This window comes from Sciurus carolinensis, chromosome 2 (genome assembly GCF_902686445.1).
Source record: "Sciurus carolinensis chromosome 2, mSciCar1.2, whole genome shotgun sequence".
Taxonomy (NCBI): domain Eukaryota; kingdom Metazoa; phylum Chordata; class Mammalia; order Rodentia; family Sciuridae; genus Sciurus; species Sciurus carolinensis.
Window position 1 is genome coordinate 14,669,828 of NC_062214.1, and position 17,428 is coordinate 14,687,255.

Consider the following 17,428-nt stretch of genomic DNA (forward strand, 5'->3'; position numbering starts at 1 on the left):
AATGACTCCGGCATCTTCTCAGTAGCTCACTCTGCAAGCCTGGGTGGCAAAGGAGCCCAGCTGACTGCAGACCCCGGAAAACAAAGCCCAGCCCTGCTTTTGCTGTTTAAAGGAGAAAGAACCTGAAACCAGTCACACAAATCATCATTTATTTCCTGGGGTCTAAGTGTCACTTATCTTAATAAAAAGGGCAAAGAATTGCTCATTTAGTCTTGAGCCAAAATCTCTTCCCTAAAACCAGATCTGTGAAGCTCCACACAGGAAGCCCAGAGCTGCGTAGATGGTCAGTTGAGCTTAAAGTGGCTCCAAAAATGTGCAGTGATTGTCAGCTCCCTTCCTCTCTGCTGAAAAAGGTCTGAAGTTTTTAAAAAGTTTAAAAGTGTTTTTTACAAAAGGGTAAGAAGGTCTTGACCGAGAAGGCAGGGGGTGACAGGAGGGGTTGCTGGGTGGGATACAGTCCCTGTCCAGGCCACCCATGAAAGAAGTGTGCCCACGTTGGCTGCTCCCAGGTAGGCAGGGCCTGGCCCACGCCTAGTGCCAGCTGAATAATAACACCCCGTGGTTACAGCATCTTCAGATGTGCCTGGGCTCAGAGAGGAGGGGGACATGTGGAGCCCAGGAGGGCGGGCAGAGGGCTTTCCCAGAGTAGGGGCCACGGAGGCCTCGGAGGGGCCTCTCAGGCCGGCCTGTCTGACCTGGGACATGGGCTCAGAGAAGAGGTTGGACCAGTGCCAGGGTTGGTTCCGGAGGGGACAGCAGGCTCTCTCAAGGTGAGGCGGTCCCGTCGCTGCTTTCAGGTGGCTTGCCGGCCTCCTTGTCTGCGGTACTGGCCTCCGCCTGGCCCTCTGACAAGGAGAGAAGGAAGAGTATTTTCTTGGGCACTTTTACACACATGGAAAGCACAGAAGGGGACCTGAAGGGCCGGCCAAGCTGACAACAGCGGCTAGCCTGTGGAGCAGGATGAGGTGGTGGTGGCCAAAGGGAACTTGGGCCTGCTCTGCGACATCTTACTTCTCACCTGGAAATGCATCACCAGTGGACTCAAGTCAGTTAGAGACCAGGATTGTGGACCAGTGCTAAGGGCTCGGGCGGAAAGCCGCTGAGGGTGGATGCACCGTGCAGTTTCCCAGGGGTGAGCAGGGGCACGCTTGGCAAGCCGGAGACCTCCCGAAGCCACTGACCAGGCCGGCTGAGGAGCCAATGGCACATCCTGGTGTGCATCACACTGCTGGCGACCTCCAGCCCGCCCTCACCCCGTCCAGCTAGCAACCTAGGCTGGGGGTGGGGCTGAGGGCAGCAGCCGCCTAAGAAGTCACTTGCGGGGTGAGGAGGGGTGTGAGCTGGGTCTCCTGACTCCCAGCTGCTTTTGAGTCCCACTGTGGAAAGTGGGATGGGCAGGTCCCCCAGCTCCCCCATGACCAGCGTGCAGGTGAGAACCCTCGGTTCACTCCCAGCCCCTCCAGTCTCATGTCCCCCCAGCAGGGCCCCTGGCATGTTAGGCAAGTCCTCCCCCACTGAGCTCCACCTCCAGCCCCAGCGATCCTCTGTGCCTTCGGTCACCAGGTGCCTCCAAGCTCACTAAGGGCCTGTATGCAAATCTAGGCCTGCCAGACACACATCCCACTCAGGCTAAGCGCCACCTGTGACTAAGGAGACCCGCCACTCTGTACTGAGTCCTGGGGTCTGCGGACTGCAGGCACTTCCCCACAGCCACGCCGCAACCCGGAGGTACAATCAGGCTTATGAAACGTGAAAAAACGCGCTCAGACAGGCACGCTGACTTGCCCGGGGTCAGTGGCGGAGGGTGCCTGCGTGTTGCCAGAGCTAGTGAAGCTTTACCCCTCCTAATGAGCAGTGTGCTCTAGAGTTCACGAAGGCCACATGCCGGCATGACCTCACACTGCCCTCATAGCAGCCTTAGGACGTGAGTGCTCGTTAGGCGGTGACTGTGTGGGCAGAAGGTGGCTGTCTAGCCAGTTCTGACCTCTGCCCCAGGTTCCCTGCATCCTGTGATAGGACCTAACAAAGGACTGGCCCTTCAAGGCCCCTCTGGCCTCCAGAAGCCTGACCAACTAGACTGCACTTCGGGTGACATTTCTACCACATGACACCTTATCTGGCCCTGAGCTTCCCGCCCTGGCGAGTGGGACTGTAAATCCCCCAGTGGTCTCTGCTCTGCTATTCCTTTGCTGTGGGACCTGACAAAGTTTGCCTGCTGACCTATAAAGCGAGGATGGTGCCACTTCCACTCAGACCACAGGGGCTAGGGCTGTCCTTGGCCATCTGGCACCTGGGAGTGGGACTGGCTCAACCACTGGTTGCTTCCTCTGCGCCAGCCTGGGCACCCTGAACAGGAGAAGGCTCTTCAGCACTTCCTGTTCACTAGCACCCTTGGCTTCCCTCAGGAGCAGCTTCAGAACAGGACCAGAGACGCTCTCCACGGAGGGCAGGCAGTGGCTTCTCCACGCGGGCCTGCTGTCCCTCTTATCGTTAGGCAAGGCGAGGAAATACCAGGAGAGCCGGGAGGTCCGTCACAGCTGCTGCCTGGGTTGACACACGTGAGCAGGCCCAGACTCGGGAGCTGGGCAGCCAGGCCTGCGGCTCCTTCCCAGCCCTGGTGCACAGTAGCCTCCTGGAAGCTTTAAGCAGGGGAGGCTTGGTCCCAGCACAGGCCTGTTGGGTCAGAACCTCTCGGCAGCACTTGGAGCCCTGACCTCTGACTCTGTGAGCAGCCAGCCTGAGCTCAGTCCAGACCTGCCTGATGCTGCTGCTCACCGTAGGCCTCCTGTAGGGGCCTTGGCAGCCCTCTTGCCTGACTCCACTGTGAGTGCTTCATGTTCTCACACTGTTTTGCCCTGTCTCCTTCTCGAAGGCCAGCCACTCTGGTAGGCAAATGTCATACACTTAGAGGACCCAGACACTTCGAGGATTCTGAGTCAGGCGGTGCAGAGCATGTTAGAAGGACCTGGTGCATGGAAGAGCAGCTGCAATGGCTGGAATGGGGGGCGGGGGCAGAGGGAGACGAAATCTATCAGAGCTGAGGGGGAGGACAAAGAAGCCTTTAGGGAGCCCCTGGCAACGTGCCCAGGATGACAGTTGAGCATACTGTCCATTCAGTTGGCACTGAGCAGCTATTGAGTAAGCATGTCCCACGTGCTGACCACTGCCAGGCACCAAGGGCACTCGACAGACACGCTGGAGCAGCTTGGTCCGGTGTGTGTCGGGGGGTGGGGACTGTGGTGAGGGGTCTAAGGAGACAGGCGGACGAGAGGGGCCTCCCTCTGAGGTGGATGTGGTCGGGCAAGGCCTCTCAGCAGAGCAGGTGTCTCCAAAATGGGAAGCAGCCGCAGGGGAGGAAGGAAGAACTAGACAGGGGAGCAGATGGGGCGGTTTTGAAAACGACAGTACTGCGCTCTGCTGGGATGACAGGCTGCCCACGAGGCAGGAAATGAGAACCGAGGCTGCAGAGGGGCACAGGGTGGCAGCTGAGGCGGTGTCCACACTGGGTAAGGCGTCGGGGCTACACCACGAGGGAGAGCCGCAGACCTTCACCCAGGAGGCGGGGGGTTCCGGCCGCAGGGGTCCAGGGCTCTCACTTGAGGTACAAAGACTTTCAAAGTGCTAACTATATTAACTTACGGGTGACCCTGAGCAGGCCACCCAACTCCTCTGGGCCTCAGTTTGCCCTACTATAACATGAGAGTTGGGTTCCTGCCCACTGTTTAGTCCTTATAGGTCACTTCTGGGCAGCAAGGACCAAGAACTCTACGCTGGGGCTCTACAGAGCAAGGCCGGTATGGCTGCCTCCCTGCCTCCCTGTTCCCACTCCTGCCCCTGCAGCCAGCAGGTTCCTCCTGACCATCCTGTTGCCCCAGGGAGGTGGGTACAAATGCCCAAAGCTCCAATGCCGCGTGCGAAGTGATGTGACAGACATGACCTCGGCCTCAGGAGGTGCTATGGAAGCCTTTCTCACAGGGAATGGGCCCTGGCCAGGGCAGGGGCCAGGGCAGGCTTCCCAGAAGGGCCCAGAGCAAACAGGTGGACCTGAGCCGAGCAGGGTTCTCTGGGAAGACGGAGGGAGAAGCAGAGGGAGTGCGGTGTCCCAGGCCATATGTGAATGGTATATGTGACCTTTCCTCTGGGCTTCCTTGGCCTGTGGTTAAAGGCACCTGCTATGTGCCAGACAGAACAGGTCCCTGCTGTCCCAGAGCTCCGACAACAAATGAGACCTTGTCTGAGAGTTAGGAGTCACATGGCTGGGGAGGGAGGCCTTAGCTGTCAGGGGAGCCTCTTAGAGCATCTGCCATCTGAGCTTGGACCCAAGCGTAGAGGACAGCAGCCCCGGCACCAGGAGAGGGGAGGAACAGGTTGTAGGGTGAGGATGGTTAGAAGGACCCCTGCTGGCTGCAGTGGCAGGCTGGGGGGGGGGGGAGGAGGGGGTACAGAGAGGCTGGAAAGGGTAGGGAGTGGCCAGGGCCCAGTGGAAGGAGCTGGGATGTACCTTGGAGGAGAAGTGACAGGACCTATGAGTGGCCTGGGGAGAGGGAGAAGTGTCCTGGATGCCTGGCCAGAGTCCCTGGGGCCTGAGATGCTGGCACCTGCCAACCCAGAGAGTGGCCGGTCTCTCTGCCGCTGACCTGGAGCCAGGCCCGATTGGAATGCAGCTGCTTCTCTGAGGAAGAGGGCAGTCTACGACACGAGTGCAGCCCTCTCCCCTGCCAGGACCACTGGCTCTGACCTGCCCCTTCCAGTGCCAGCTCGCCCATGTCTGCAGCCAGCTTCCGCACGCTCACAGCCTCCGAGTCGCCCTGGATGTCAGGGACAGCGTTCCGACGGCCCGTCCGGTCACAGGAGATGAAGTCCGAGTAGGAGGACTCGACCTCCATCACGCCTGTTGCATTGCTCCTCAGGCCTGTGGGGACAGGGGGCAGGAGGGCAGAGGTGAAACAAAATGGCAGCTACTGCCTTGGTCACTGCAGACAGAGCAGAAAGCACCAAAAATCACAAAGAACAAAATCAGCCACCTGTAACCCCACACCCAGACAACCACCACCACCATCTCAAAGAACAGTCTATTCTAAGGACACTTACTGGTAAACACACGTTTATCAATATCATGTGCCAGGCACTGGCTAGGTGCTGCCGATGTAGCAGCAAACAAGTTGGCCATGGTCCCTGCCCTCTACCAGAGGCAGCATCAAACGACCTGGCACCTACATCAGGACGGCAAGGGAGAACGCAGGATGCTGAAGTGGCTGCCAGGGCCTGAGCAAGGCTGGAGTTGGCAAAGTGACATTTTAGCTGAGACCCAAGGGTGAGCAAGCACTTAGATGAAGAGTGAGTGGGGAGAGCGATTCAGAGAAGGGAGCAGCAGTAGAGGCTGAGGAAGGAGGGTGTTGGGCTGAAGAGCAGAGCCAGCCAGCTGGAGAAGGGTGGGGCAGCGGACAGAGGACACTACTGGGGCGGGCAGGGTCAGACCACATCTGGAATGGGGGCCCTGAGGAGTCTGGGCCAGGTTATGAAGGCTTAGCTCTGCATTTTCAAAGATGACTCGGGGTTCTCGCTGGAGCTGGGCCCGGAAGGGACGAAGTGAGGAGACTTGCGTGGAGTTCAGGTACAGGACGGTGGTGGCGCATGGTGGTGGCGAGGTAGACTTGAGGTGTAAATTGGAGGTCAAATCAATAATACTTATTGTTTGACGGGGAACTTAGGTTTCACATGCATATGTAAGTGACGCAGCGGGGATTACCAACTAGGGAACAACAAAGAGCATCTGTGGAGTGGAGGCGGCTGAGGCTGGGAGCTCCCGCTGGCCATGCTAACCCTGTATTACCTGTGAGCCCTCCCAGGGGAGAGGATGCGCAGGCACAAGGGCCAAAGGGGCTGGCGCTCAGAAGAGAGATGGGGCAGGAAGGGAGGGAAGACGTGAGAGTAGAAACTGTTACTACTGAGTGGGGAGTAGCAGCCCTGGTGGTCAAGAACAGCCTAGGGAGTGAAAAGAAGAGAATCTCAGGTGTAAAGAAGAGCTACACAAGTTTAAGAGGCATTTGGGGGGCTGGGGATGGAGCTCAGAGGCAGAGCGCCCGCCTAGCAAGCTCAGGCCCTGGGTTTGAAACATGCCTCCAAAGAAACAAAATTATTTCGGGATCATAGTAGACACTGTGTTTTATTGTCTATTCTCTGGAACAAAGACCCCAGCCCTCTCTGGGCCTCTGGTTCCCCACCTGTAAAAGAAAGGCAGGGCCAAAATTCTGTGTAGGGCGATTCCCCCTCTCTCCAGAAGATGGCGCACCCTGCATGCCTTTCTTCGCTGCTCTGAGCGCTGTCCCGGGTGGAGCTCAGCTAAAGGAATTCCCAGGGGCAGTTGCTTCCGTAGGTCACAGTTTCACTCCAGCCCTCTCCCTCTAGGGAAAGTGCTCGAAGGTTCAGATCAGAATGGCCCGTTGCAATAACAACAGCAATAACAACCAGCATGAATTATGGGGATGATGCTAATGACAGCACAGGTAATGTCACCAGGCATTTACGCTTTGTGGGCCCCACTTAATGGCTGGCATAGTGCTCTCAGTTAAGTATACAAGCCTGACTGGGAAGGGTCTCAGGCAGACCCAGGGGCCTAGGCTCTCCTTCCTTTGTACCTGCTGCTCATGGGAAGGGTCTGACCCTGGCAGGCCACTCTGTCCCCAGGAAGTTTTTCACCACAGACAGTGACAGGCCCAGTCCCAGCAGCTGTGCTCCAGCTGCTCCACGCAGCAACCCGCATCCTCCACACAGTACCTGGGGAAGAGCAGCTGTTCTCGAGATTCCATCTTGGCTGTCTATCCATCCATGCATCCATCACCCTCTCTGCCTCTGGGAGTGATGGAAGACTCCCCCAGTGTGCCATGCTGCTGTTCTGCTATCTCCAAGATGTGACACTGTGGGGTGGCGTTACAGGCTCATCTAAAAGGCTGGCCTCACTCTGCCACAGACACCTTGGGCTTTGCCCTTGCCCTTGCCCTACCTGACCTTACACGCTGCCCAGGGCAGAAAGCTGCCATCCGGCAGGGAGAGGGCACTGGGACAAGCTCAAGGCCCAGTCCTGGAACAGGTCCACGGAGCCAGCCCGCCACTCCAAAGTGCCTGCACATCATCTCACGGCTCTCCCACGCTCTGTTCTGGGCTCACACTCTGCTGGGTAAAGACAACAGCAAATGGGAAAATAGAAGAAAGAATCCGCAGAGTGGGACGCTGTGCCAGTAAATGGTCCTTCTCCTTTCTGGGGTTTGGTTTGGTTTGGTGGTGCTGGGGCTGAAATTCAGGGCCTCGCACAAAGCAAAGGTCATTCTCAAATCCTGTCATTCAGAGTATAAACCACCAAGGACTTCTTAGTGGCTTAATGACAGGAATCAAGAAACCCCAAACTTCTTCATATCCTTGAGCCACTAAGTCAGTTTATAATCATTTATTATAAGAAAACAATTCAAATTGTGCATGAAAATAAATGTACAAATATGTTCATTGTAGTATTATTTAAAATAGCAGAACAACTAAATGGACGATGAAGAAATATATAAATATGCTAATTTATATTCAAACGAAGTACCATTCAGGTACTATGATGTTAGTGATTTTTTTTTTTTTGTAATAGGGATTAAACCCAGGGGTGCTCAACCATTGAGCCACATCCTCAGCCCTTATTGAGACAGGGTCTCACTAAGTTACTTAGGGACCTGATAAGTTGCTGAGGCTGGCCTTGAATGTTCAATCCTGCCTCAGGCTTTTGAGCTACTGGGATTATGCGCCACCATGCCCAGCAATATTTTTTAAAGATACGAGGAAATGTTCACATATATTGTCAAATGAAAAAAATCTCAATTATACAATCACATAAATTAATATTTACATGAGTGATTTTTAAATCTTTTATATTTAAATTTTTAAATAAAAGCACTCATGTAATTGTAAATCAGTCAATCAATTTATTTATTTATTTATTTTTGTGGATCTGGAGAGACTAAACCCAGGACCTCCTCACACACGCTAGGCAAGTGCTCTACCATTACAACCTCAGTCCCCAAATAATTTTTGACTATGTGTGAATGTGGCGCACAGCTCAAGAGGTACGAGAGGAAAGACAAGTATCCAGAACCCTCCCAGCCTACCCTGACGCCCTCCCCAAGGCAAGCACTTTCTTGGGTCCTTCCAGAGACAGGCTATGCAATATCCAAATTCCCTCCTGCTTTCCTTCCCTTCCTTTTTCTTTTATAGAAAACAAAATTTTATTTTCCATCTTGCTTTTCTCAATTAAAGATATGTCTTAGAAACAATCTCAAATTACCTTGAAACCACTGTAATCATGATTATATCAAAACACTGGAAACAAACCCAAAGTCCTTAAAAAACTAGATTGGTCTTTCTATTGGCTACATGATATTTTGTTGTCTCTCTGCCATAGACCAATTTCATTTCTTCCCTAATGATGGACTTTTAAAAAGTCCTTTCTTGGTCCATTTTGTGCCCCTATAACAAAATATCTGAGGTTGGGTAATTTATAAAGAACAGGAATTTCAGCCAGGCCTGGTGGCACATGCCTGTCATCCCAGCAGCTCGGGAGACTGAGGCAGGAGGATTGAGAGTTCAAAGCCAGCCTCAGCAATTTAGTGAGGTCCTAAGCAACTCAGCAAAACTCCATCTCTAAATAAAATACAAAAAAGGATAGGATGTGGCTTAGTGGTTAAGTACCTGTGGGTTCAAATCCTTGGTACCAAAACACACACACACACACACACACACACACACACACACACGCAAACAGAATAGGTATTTCTTTCTCACAGTTCTGTAGGCTGGGAAGCCCAAGATCAAGATGCTGGCATCTTTTGAGGGCTGTGCTCTACTTCCAAGATGCTGCCTTGATTGCTGGGTCTCCAGAGGGGAGGAACACTGTGCCCTTGCATGGCAGAGGCAGGAGGAAGTGACAAAAGAAGCACTCCCCATCAAGCCTTTCAAAGGGGCATCTAACCCCATTCACAAGGCAGGGCCCTCCAGGCCTAACCGCCTCTCCACGTGGTCACAGGGCAACACCTGGGTTATAAACAGACAGCTGCAAAGCACAGCTGTTCCCATCAGACGTGTGGGAGAGCTCTGTTTCATGGTATTCCCATCCATGGCGTTTTATACGGGTTTACTTGTGACATGAGGGTGACCAACAGGAGCTGTTCCTTCAGTCTGTGTTACTCACCTGTTTACCAGTTGGGAGACCTGGACAACTCCCTTCCCCTCAGCGACCTGGGGCAAAGCAATGCCTGTGGCTCAAGAGATTCCAGGAGACAACGATCTTCCGGAGTCCGAAGAGGTAGGTGGATTGTAACACGGATTAACAAAACAGTAGCCTGGGCCGCTTGAGGGTGAGTGACTGGTCAAACTGTCCTTCTGATGTGTCATTCTGTTCTCTGCTAAAGAGGCAACTGAGGCCAGACCCTACAGGTCCTTCTCAGTGCCTCCCGCTGCTGAGACCCCCCTCGCCCAGCTTCCTTCCCTGCATCTGAATGAGGAAGACTGAGTGTGAGCTTTAAGTCTCCTCCAGCCCTGACGTTTCATTCATTCATTGTCACTAGCATTGTCTGCATGCCAGGCACTGTGCCAAGTGTGAGGTACACTCCAGAGACCAAACAAGACACGTGCAATCTGATGCCAGAAGGTGGCATAGAACAAGTAAATTAATCCATCAGGGAGATTATGACACGTGCCGCGGAAGGGCAGGAGCGGGTTCTCTGCTCCTGGACGGTTTGGTTAAAGGTGGCATAGTCAGGGAAGGCCTCCTTGAGGAGGTGGCTTTGAGTTAAAATGACAGAAAAGGTGGAGTGAGAGCCAGGGGCCAATCCAGGCAGAGACCAGAGCCGATGAGGCTGATACCTTCCACCTCAGCTTGAGCCCCCCAGACTGCTGAGAAAGCCAGCTCTCTCTTCCTCATCCCCAGGAGGAGGGGGCCTTTGTGGGGTCAGGATGCCGGTGGGGCATCTGACTGAAGGCCCAGGATAGGAGGGAAGGTACGGTGTCCTGCACCCCCGCTCTCCGGGGCCTGCAGGTGCTCACTCTGGCATGTCAGGCTTCCCCACAGGAAGCCACTGTTCCCTTGGGCTCTACTATTCTCCCCAGCTTTGTAAACTGAAGCGACCCCGGACTCTGCCAAGAGCTACATGGTCTGTTCCAAGCCTGAGCGAGTAGTCCACACTGCTCAGGCAGATTCCATTACACTTTCAAATTGTTTTCCAAATATACTTCAAAGGTCATTTCCTGTTTTTTTTTAGTTAAATATTTGCAGAAACCATAGAAAAAGCAAGCAGACTTTTGCAGAGGACACAGCACAGGAGGGAGACTTGGTCCTGTGACAGAGGCCTCCTCTGAATGGGCAAATGCTCTATAAGGTTTCTCTGAGGAAGAACAGGCTGTGACACCCAAGGGTGACACCAGGGTCTACTGAACCAGCCTTCCCCAAATTCAAAAAGAGCTGTGGCTTTTTTCTGGGACAGGAGGTCAGAACCAAAGAGGTACTGCGAGGGGCGGAAGAAGCAGGGCCCAAATGAGCGCACTCGAGTAGCCAGGGTGGGCAGGGCTGCTGGCTGCTGCCATGTTCCGCTTGCTGGCAGCTGGGACCAAAGCGCTTTCCAGTGCCCTAGGGACACATGCAGCATAGCACCACCAGAGAGGAGGCTGTCTCCTGCCAGTGCAGGGCCTGATGCCCATTCAAAGAGTGGCCATGGGTGAGGCAGCCAGCTGGGCTCTGGCCTCCACACCTCGAAGGCCCAGAGTCCCGCAGGCAGGCCGGGCAGGTGGTGGTGAGTGCTGCTTTGGGGGGCAGTGTGGTGGGAAGGGAAGTCGGGGGCCAGAGTCAGACAAGGTTCTTGGCGGCTTCCACATTGCCAGGCCCCATAGCCACCTGTCTGTCCCCTTCTGACTGACTTCTTCTCAAAAGGCTACCAGACACCACACCCTCTGGCCTCCCTCCAGCCTCTCTGGTTGCTACCCAGCTGCCTCCTCCTCTTGGGACCTTCCTGTCAGAGCCCCTCCCCCAGGACCACAGTCCTGTCCCCTGTGGGCTCCTGGGGGTTCTTATCCTTCCCCTAGTGTCTGCTGGTGACCCCCGAGGACCCCAAGACTCTCTCAAGACTCTGGATTTGTGGCTCACAGCCCCCGCTGTGTGGCGCTGGGCTACGTCATCAGCTCCACCTGTCAAGCCCCAGCCTTCCCTGCTCCAGCCCGCCCCCAGCTCAGCGAAGGCACCGCCGGCCGCCCAGGCTGCTGGAGCTGGGACTTGGATCCACCACCCACATACAATTCAGTCTGTCACCAGGTCCTGTCGTTCCTACTTGGAAAACAGAGCTAGGATCTGCCCCCTCTCCCCTCCATGGGTACCACCGGGCCCGCAGAGCCCCTCATTGCGGTCCTGCTTCTCTCACCCTCAGTGACACAGTGCCAGAACCGTGTTCTCAACAGAAATGGGGCCATGTGATACCCCTGCTTCATTCAACCGCTGACGCTCTTCTACTCCACGCTGAGCAAACTCTAAACCCCTTAAGCCAGCCCCGGAAGCCCCACGCTGATCTGGCCCTACCTCCCTCTACTCTTTCCTCTCATTTCCTTTCTTCTTGGCCCATTTTGATCTGTCCATACTGGTCTCTCTTTAATTCTGCAAACAGTTATTTATTTATATATTTATTTAGGTAATAAATAGACTGAACCCAGGAACACTTAACCACTGAGTCATATCCCCAGCACTCTTCATTCATTTTGAAAAAAGGTCTTGCTAAGTTGCTTAGGCCCTCGCTTAGTTGCTGAGGCTGGACTCAAACAAGAGGCTCGCCTCCTGCCTCAGCCTCCTGAACTGCCATGATCACAGTGTGCAGCACCACACCCGACTATACCTAATTTAATTCCTGACCTCAAGGCCTCTAGACTACTCCTGCCTCCAACATTCTCTACCATCCTGCTCTCTGCAAAGCCTGGTGGATACAGAGAAATCCGGCTGGGTCTTCAAATGTTCCTGGCTCTAGCACTGGCAGGGCCTGAGGCCTCCAGAGTTCCTCTGTCCACCACTGCTGCAGGTCAAGGAGGCTAACGGGGTGGACACAGTAAGGGCTTTAGAGTCTTGACTTCCATCCCCACAGCTGCAGCCCAGGGCTGCTGGGCAACTCACCTGACCACTGATGCAGCTCGTGAAGTGGGGGTGCTGACAACTGCCTTAACTGTGGCTGTGGGGTTAGGGAGAACCCACCTCTATGGAGGCCTACTCCATGCCAGGCTGTGCCGAGCATCTTACAGCCATTCTCTCTTTTAATTTTACACTAACACGACAAAACAGAAAGTATCATTACTGCTGTTTCATAGAAGAGGCCGCTGAGGCTCAGGGAGCTCAGCAGCTTGTTGAGGTTGCACACCCCAAGTGTGGAGCGGGACTAAGACCGTCCTCTTAGGCTACAAAGCACGGGGCTGAGCTGGCGTGGTGTCGGGCATCTAGCAAGGGCTTGTTAAAACATGTACTTTCCCCCATCTGCCGTTCTTTCCCCACAGTCTACAGCCTCATAAGACATCTCTGAAGAAAGGGCAAGGAAGCAAGGAAGTCCCTAGAAAACATTCTACAATGTTGGCAAAAAGAAAAAACAAAGATGACAACAACAACAAAAACAAAAACACAAAGGCATTTTGCTCACTGATGCAAAATTCCACACTGGATTTGCAGTTGGAGTAAACCTGGTGATGCTAGGTTCAGTCTATGAATTGTGCCATCAAATTCTAGTTTTTGGAATCGAACTTCACAGCAATAAAACAATTATTTCGAGGTACACATTTTAAAACTCTCAGCTCAGCTATCTCCTGTGGCAGGACAGGTTGTTATTTTATATAGGGCTGGGGACTGAACCATGACACAAACTTTCCTCCACGACAGTGTGCTTCTGTGGAGGTCTCCGGAACGAGGAGGAGTGCCACTGGACTACTGCCTGGTGGCCAGGCATGCTGGGTCTCCTCAGATCTGCTGCCATTTCACACGTTATCTAAGTTTGGTGGGGACTCCCTACAAAGCAGTTTCCAGAGAGTGGCCTTCATCTATTGTGAAGGGAGGGGCAGGAAGGGAACATGAGATCACTTCCAAGTGGGCCTGCCAGAAGCCCAGGGGCCAGGCTGAGCTCTAGCCAGGCCGAGTGCCACAGGACAAGGTTCTTCCCCTCCAACCTCAGGGGTTCAAGTATGAACGAAGGGTTAAACTGCCATCTCTGTGGTGGCTTTGAAACATCTCTATAAAATTGTTCCTCCTCCTGTCAAGAGTGGAGGCTAATTTGAATCTTCTTGAACGAGCTGGACTTAATATAGCTTGTTCTTTTTTCCCCTGGGTACTAGGGATTGGTGCCAGGGCCCTGAACATGCTAGGACAATACTCTACCACTGAACTACAGGCCAGACCCTGACTAATTTCTAACAAATAAAAAGCAACGTGAGTGCTGCTGCGTGGCTTCTAAAGTGAAGCTTCCACCTGACTCTCCTGTGGGACACCTGCCTGTGGAGGTTCAGTTGCATATTGGAAATCTGAGGCTGCCATGCTGTGAGGAAGCCCCAACTAGCCCCTAGGTGACCATACAACTAGGTGACCACGCAGAGAAGGCCTGAGCCGGCTTGGAGAGGGACACAGCTGGCCAGCCTGGCTAGGCCCTCGCTGCTCTAACTGTGATTGCATGAGAGATTCAAGCCAGAATTACCCAGCTGTGCCCAAACTCCTAACCCACAGAAACTAAGAGAGAGTCAACTACTGCTCTTGTTTTATACCATGGGGGCAACGTGTTATGTGGCAGTGGATAACTAGAGCAATCTCTAGTTACTTCCATCTCAGGGCTTCCTCTCTAGTTCCTCTAGAATTCTATAAAAAGCATCCCCAAAATGTAGTGTGGAGAACAAAAAGTACATATTATTTCTTTAATATTAATTCATTCAACAAAATTTTACTGATCACCCAATCAGTACCAGGCTTGGGACAGATATCATGGCTATAAGCCAAGTCCTTAAGGAAAATTCATGGCCTAGTGAGGGAGATCAACTCAAAAATTCTAACTCTTCACAGGTGGTGTGATGGGACATGTAACTTCTTCCAGTGGTTCTTTTAATGACAGGTGGGGACGGGTGTGTGTGAGACACTAGCTCAGGACCACAACTCTTGTCAGCCTGTTACTGAAGGGAGAGTAACACAACCCACGCAGCTTATGAGAAAGACCACTTCAGTGTTTTGTATATAAATCTTTAAAAACTTCAAAAATCTTAAAAAGCTTGGTGGACAGTAAAGACTGAGCTCATGGGTTTCAGAGAAAGAGGACCGACCCTATTGGAAATTGGACTAGGGGCTATTAATATTACTTTCTAGCAAAAAAGCCTATTTACATTTTGTCTGTGTTCTGAGACTTTGTGTGAGGTTGAATTTAAAGGTGATGGAGTAATTATTCTGGCAGAAGAAATTTCAAGTTAGCATAGCATTCACACAGTGGCAGGAATATTGCTGGTGGTTTTTAGCCAACTTTACTGTGATAGTCAGGAACAGAAAGCAGGGCAGATAGATCTGAAAACTTGCAGTGTGGCCAAAAAAGTGCATGTGAAGTCAGGCGTGGTGGCACACACTTGTAATCTCAGCAACTCAGGAGGCAGAGGCAAGACTACAAGTTCAAGGAAAGCCCCAGCAACTTGGCGAGGCCCTAAGCAACTTAGTGAGATCTTGTCTCAAAATAAAAAATAAAAAGGATTGGGTATGTAATGTAGCTCAGTGGTGAAGCATTCCTGGGTACCAAAAACAGTGTAAGTAAAACTGTGGCTAAAAAAGGTGTGGCTGTTAAAGAGATCTCAGCCACTAAAGAAAAAGGAAAGAAAAAGGGCATCTCAGGAATTGACAAGACCACACCCATTTTAGGCTCAAGAATGTAAAAGTAAAAATTCCTTTGAGAAAAGACCAGGGGGGGCACCCTGCTACTAGGGGTAGTTTTACCATGCTTAGCCACTCCAGCATTCAGAGGTTGCTGCAGCTGTGGTTCCAGGAGTCTTGGCTACTGCTCGAGATGGTGGCAGACCTTGGTGTCAACCACATGGTGCTGGTTCTGCAGGAATGCAGAATGCTGGAGTTAGGTGGTCATGGAGGCCTCCACTGAGATTTCAAAGGAAGGCCTAGAAGGCCAGGCCAAGTGTAGCAGTGTAGGAGTCCCTGGGGGTGGCCCCTGAGAGGGCTTTATATGAGGATGTGAGAAGGAAGCTGAAGCTGTGATGGAGACCCCTGAGATTAAGAGATGCCAGTACCATCGATGGCAGCTAAGGAAAACTGCAGGAATGGAGCAGGAAACAAGCAGAGAGAGAGGTCATGTGGGCTACAAACAGCAAGGCCAGGGGGGCGGAGTTACACAAGCCTGTGGGAAAGAACATCACGATGCCATGTGCCCCAGGTGATGGATGCGGAGCCATAGGACTTACTTGCCCTGCTGGATTTCAGTCTTGCTTTGGTCCCGTCCCTTCATTTTGTGCCCCTATTGCTCCCTGGAATGGAAATGTTTACTCTGTGCCAATATATACTGGATATATATAACTTCCTTTTGATTTTTATAGGGACTCTTGCTTTGAGTTTGCCTTGAGTCTCAGGAGACTTTGCACTTGGGACTTTTGGGTAATGCTGGAACTGTTAAAGACCATGGGGACTCCTGGAAATGAATGAAATGTATATTAAATTGTGAGATAAGCATGAGCTTTCGGGGGAGAGAGGTGGAATGTTATGGTTTGGATATGTGGTTTCCCCCTAAAGTTCATGTGTGAGAAAATGCAAGAATTTTTGGAGATGAAATTATTAGACTATGAAAGTCGTAACCTAATCAGTGGATTAATCCAATAACGTGGATTCATTAGGTGGCGACTACAGGCAGGTAGGGTGCGGCTGGAGGAGGTAGTTCACTGGGGGCATGTCTTTGGGGTTTATATTTTGTCACTGGTGAGTGGACCTCTCACCACTTCCTGACTGCCATGTTTGAACTGCTTTCCTTCACCATGCCTTCTGCTGTGCTGTTCTGCACAACCTCCAAGCCAGAGTTACAGAGTTGGCAGTCTATGCACTGAGACTTCTGATATAGCCAAAATAAACTTTTCCTCTTCTACATTGTTCTTGTCAAGTCTGTTGGTCAGAGTGATGAAACAGCTGACTTAAACAGAGGACAAGACAGGAGAGGGGGATTTTCCACTGAGAGGACAGAGAGTCTCTCTAATAGACCATGGTGACACTGGTGCAGAGACCTGAAGGAAGTGAGTGGGGAGCCACGCAGGACATGTGTGGCGTCCATAAGGTGAACACGGAGGCCACAGGACTGGGAAACAGCAAGCAGGGGAGAGGGGCAAGAGGACTGATGTTGCAGGGACCTGGGGAACAGAGCACCTTCGGGTTTTGCTCTGGTTTTGATTTACCCTTCACGGGCATTTCCAGCTGAACCCTTCAAAGCTTCCCTTCGTGCCAGTTCTCAGAGGCTTCTTTCTAGTGTACAGTGAGTGACCCCTCAGAAGCAGTGAGGGGGTCTAATAGGCCCAGACATTGTGTGCCCAAGGGCAGTGCCAGAATGGGTGGGGACATTTCTGTGTTGAGTTGAAGTTCTCCTATTCTTTCTACTTCCAGGCAGAAGTAGGGTTCAGAATCCTAAAAATACCACATAAAGAAGTAATTAAAATGCATAAATATATTCTACTGTCATATACAACTGAACAGAATAAATAAAATTTAAAAATTAAACAAATAATTAATTAATAAAATAATCACCTCCCTTGGATCTTGGAATAGCAATGTTTCAAGTAAGGGACTGTCACTACTCAAGCAGACCCACAAATGTCACCTGTACCTTTGGCCCATGTTAACACAGATTACATAAGATTCCTAAGCCCTTGGTTCAGTCACTACCCTCCTGAGTCTTCACAAAACTGCCAGCCAATACTTCTAAAAGTTCAATAAAAATAAGTCTATGAATGAATGAATGAACCTGTCAACCAATTGGCCAAGAAAATAAGAATTTAAGAACTACAGCACTCTCCCAATGATTAAAATAACCATCTGAGGGCCAGGGGTGTAGCTTGGTGGTCAAGCATTTGCCTAACATGAATGAGGCCCTGGATATGATCCCCAACACTACAACAAAACAAAACACACACACACACACACACACACACACACAATCTGAGTTCTGGCTCCTGACCACACAAATAGCAATAGCAATAAAAATAAAAATTACTATGAATTATTTAAAATTTTAGAAAAACAAAATAAAGTAGGATTGGCTACATTTATAGGGTGTATATACTTAATCTGGTGACAGACGCTTTTCATGTATCACCTTATTTAAGCTACATAGTGGCTCTGTAGATTAGACCCATTTTACACGTAGCTAGAATGAAC

At 51.7% G+C, this 17,428-nt stretch overlaps 1 protein-coding gene across 7 annotated transcripts in view; it reads right to left on the minus strand.

Annotated features, from left to right (window-relative positions):
- Positions 1-132: 132 nt before the first annotated feature.
- Positions 133-17,428, minus strand: part of Pkig (cAMP-dependent protein kinase inhibitor gamma) — an 85,042-nt gene continuing 67,746 nt past the window's right edge. For 4 of the 7 annotated variants that reach the window (XM_047538690.1, XM_047538692.1, XM_047538693.1 and 1 more), the window contains 2 exons: positions 4,739-4,912; positions 133-845 (listed from right to left, as the gene is read on the minus strand). In XM_047538690.1, the coding sequence (XP_047394646.1) occupies positions 766-845; positions 4,739-4,886 (228 nt within the window). In that variant the 5' untranslated portion in view covers positions 4,887-4,912 and the 3' untranslated portion in view covers positions 133-765. Of the gene's footprint in view, positions 846-4,738; positions 4,913-6,777; positions 6,898-9,223; positions 9,527-15,477; positions 15,541-17,428 lie in introns of those variants that run through there. The other 3 variants (XM_047538695.1, XM_047538694.1, XM_047538688.1) reach the window with 3 other exon arrangements.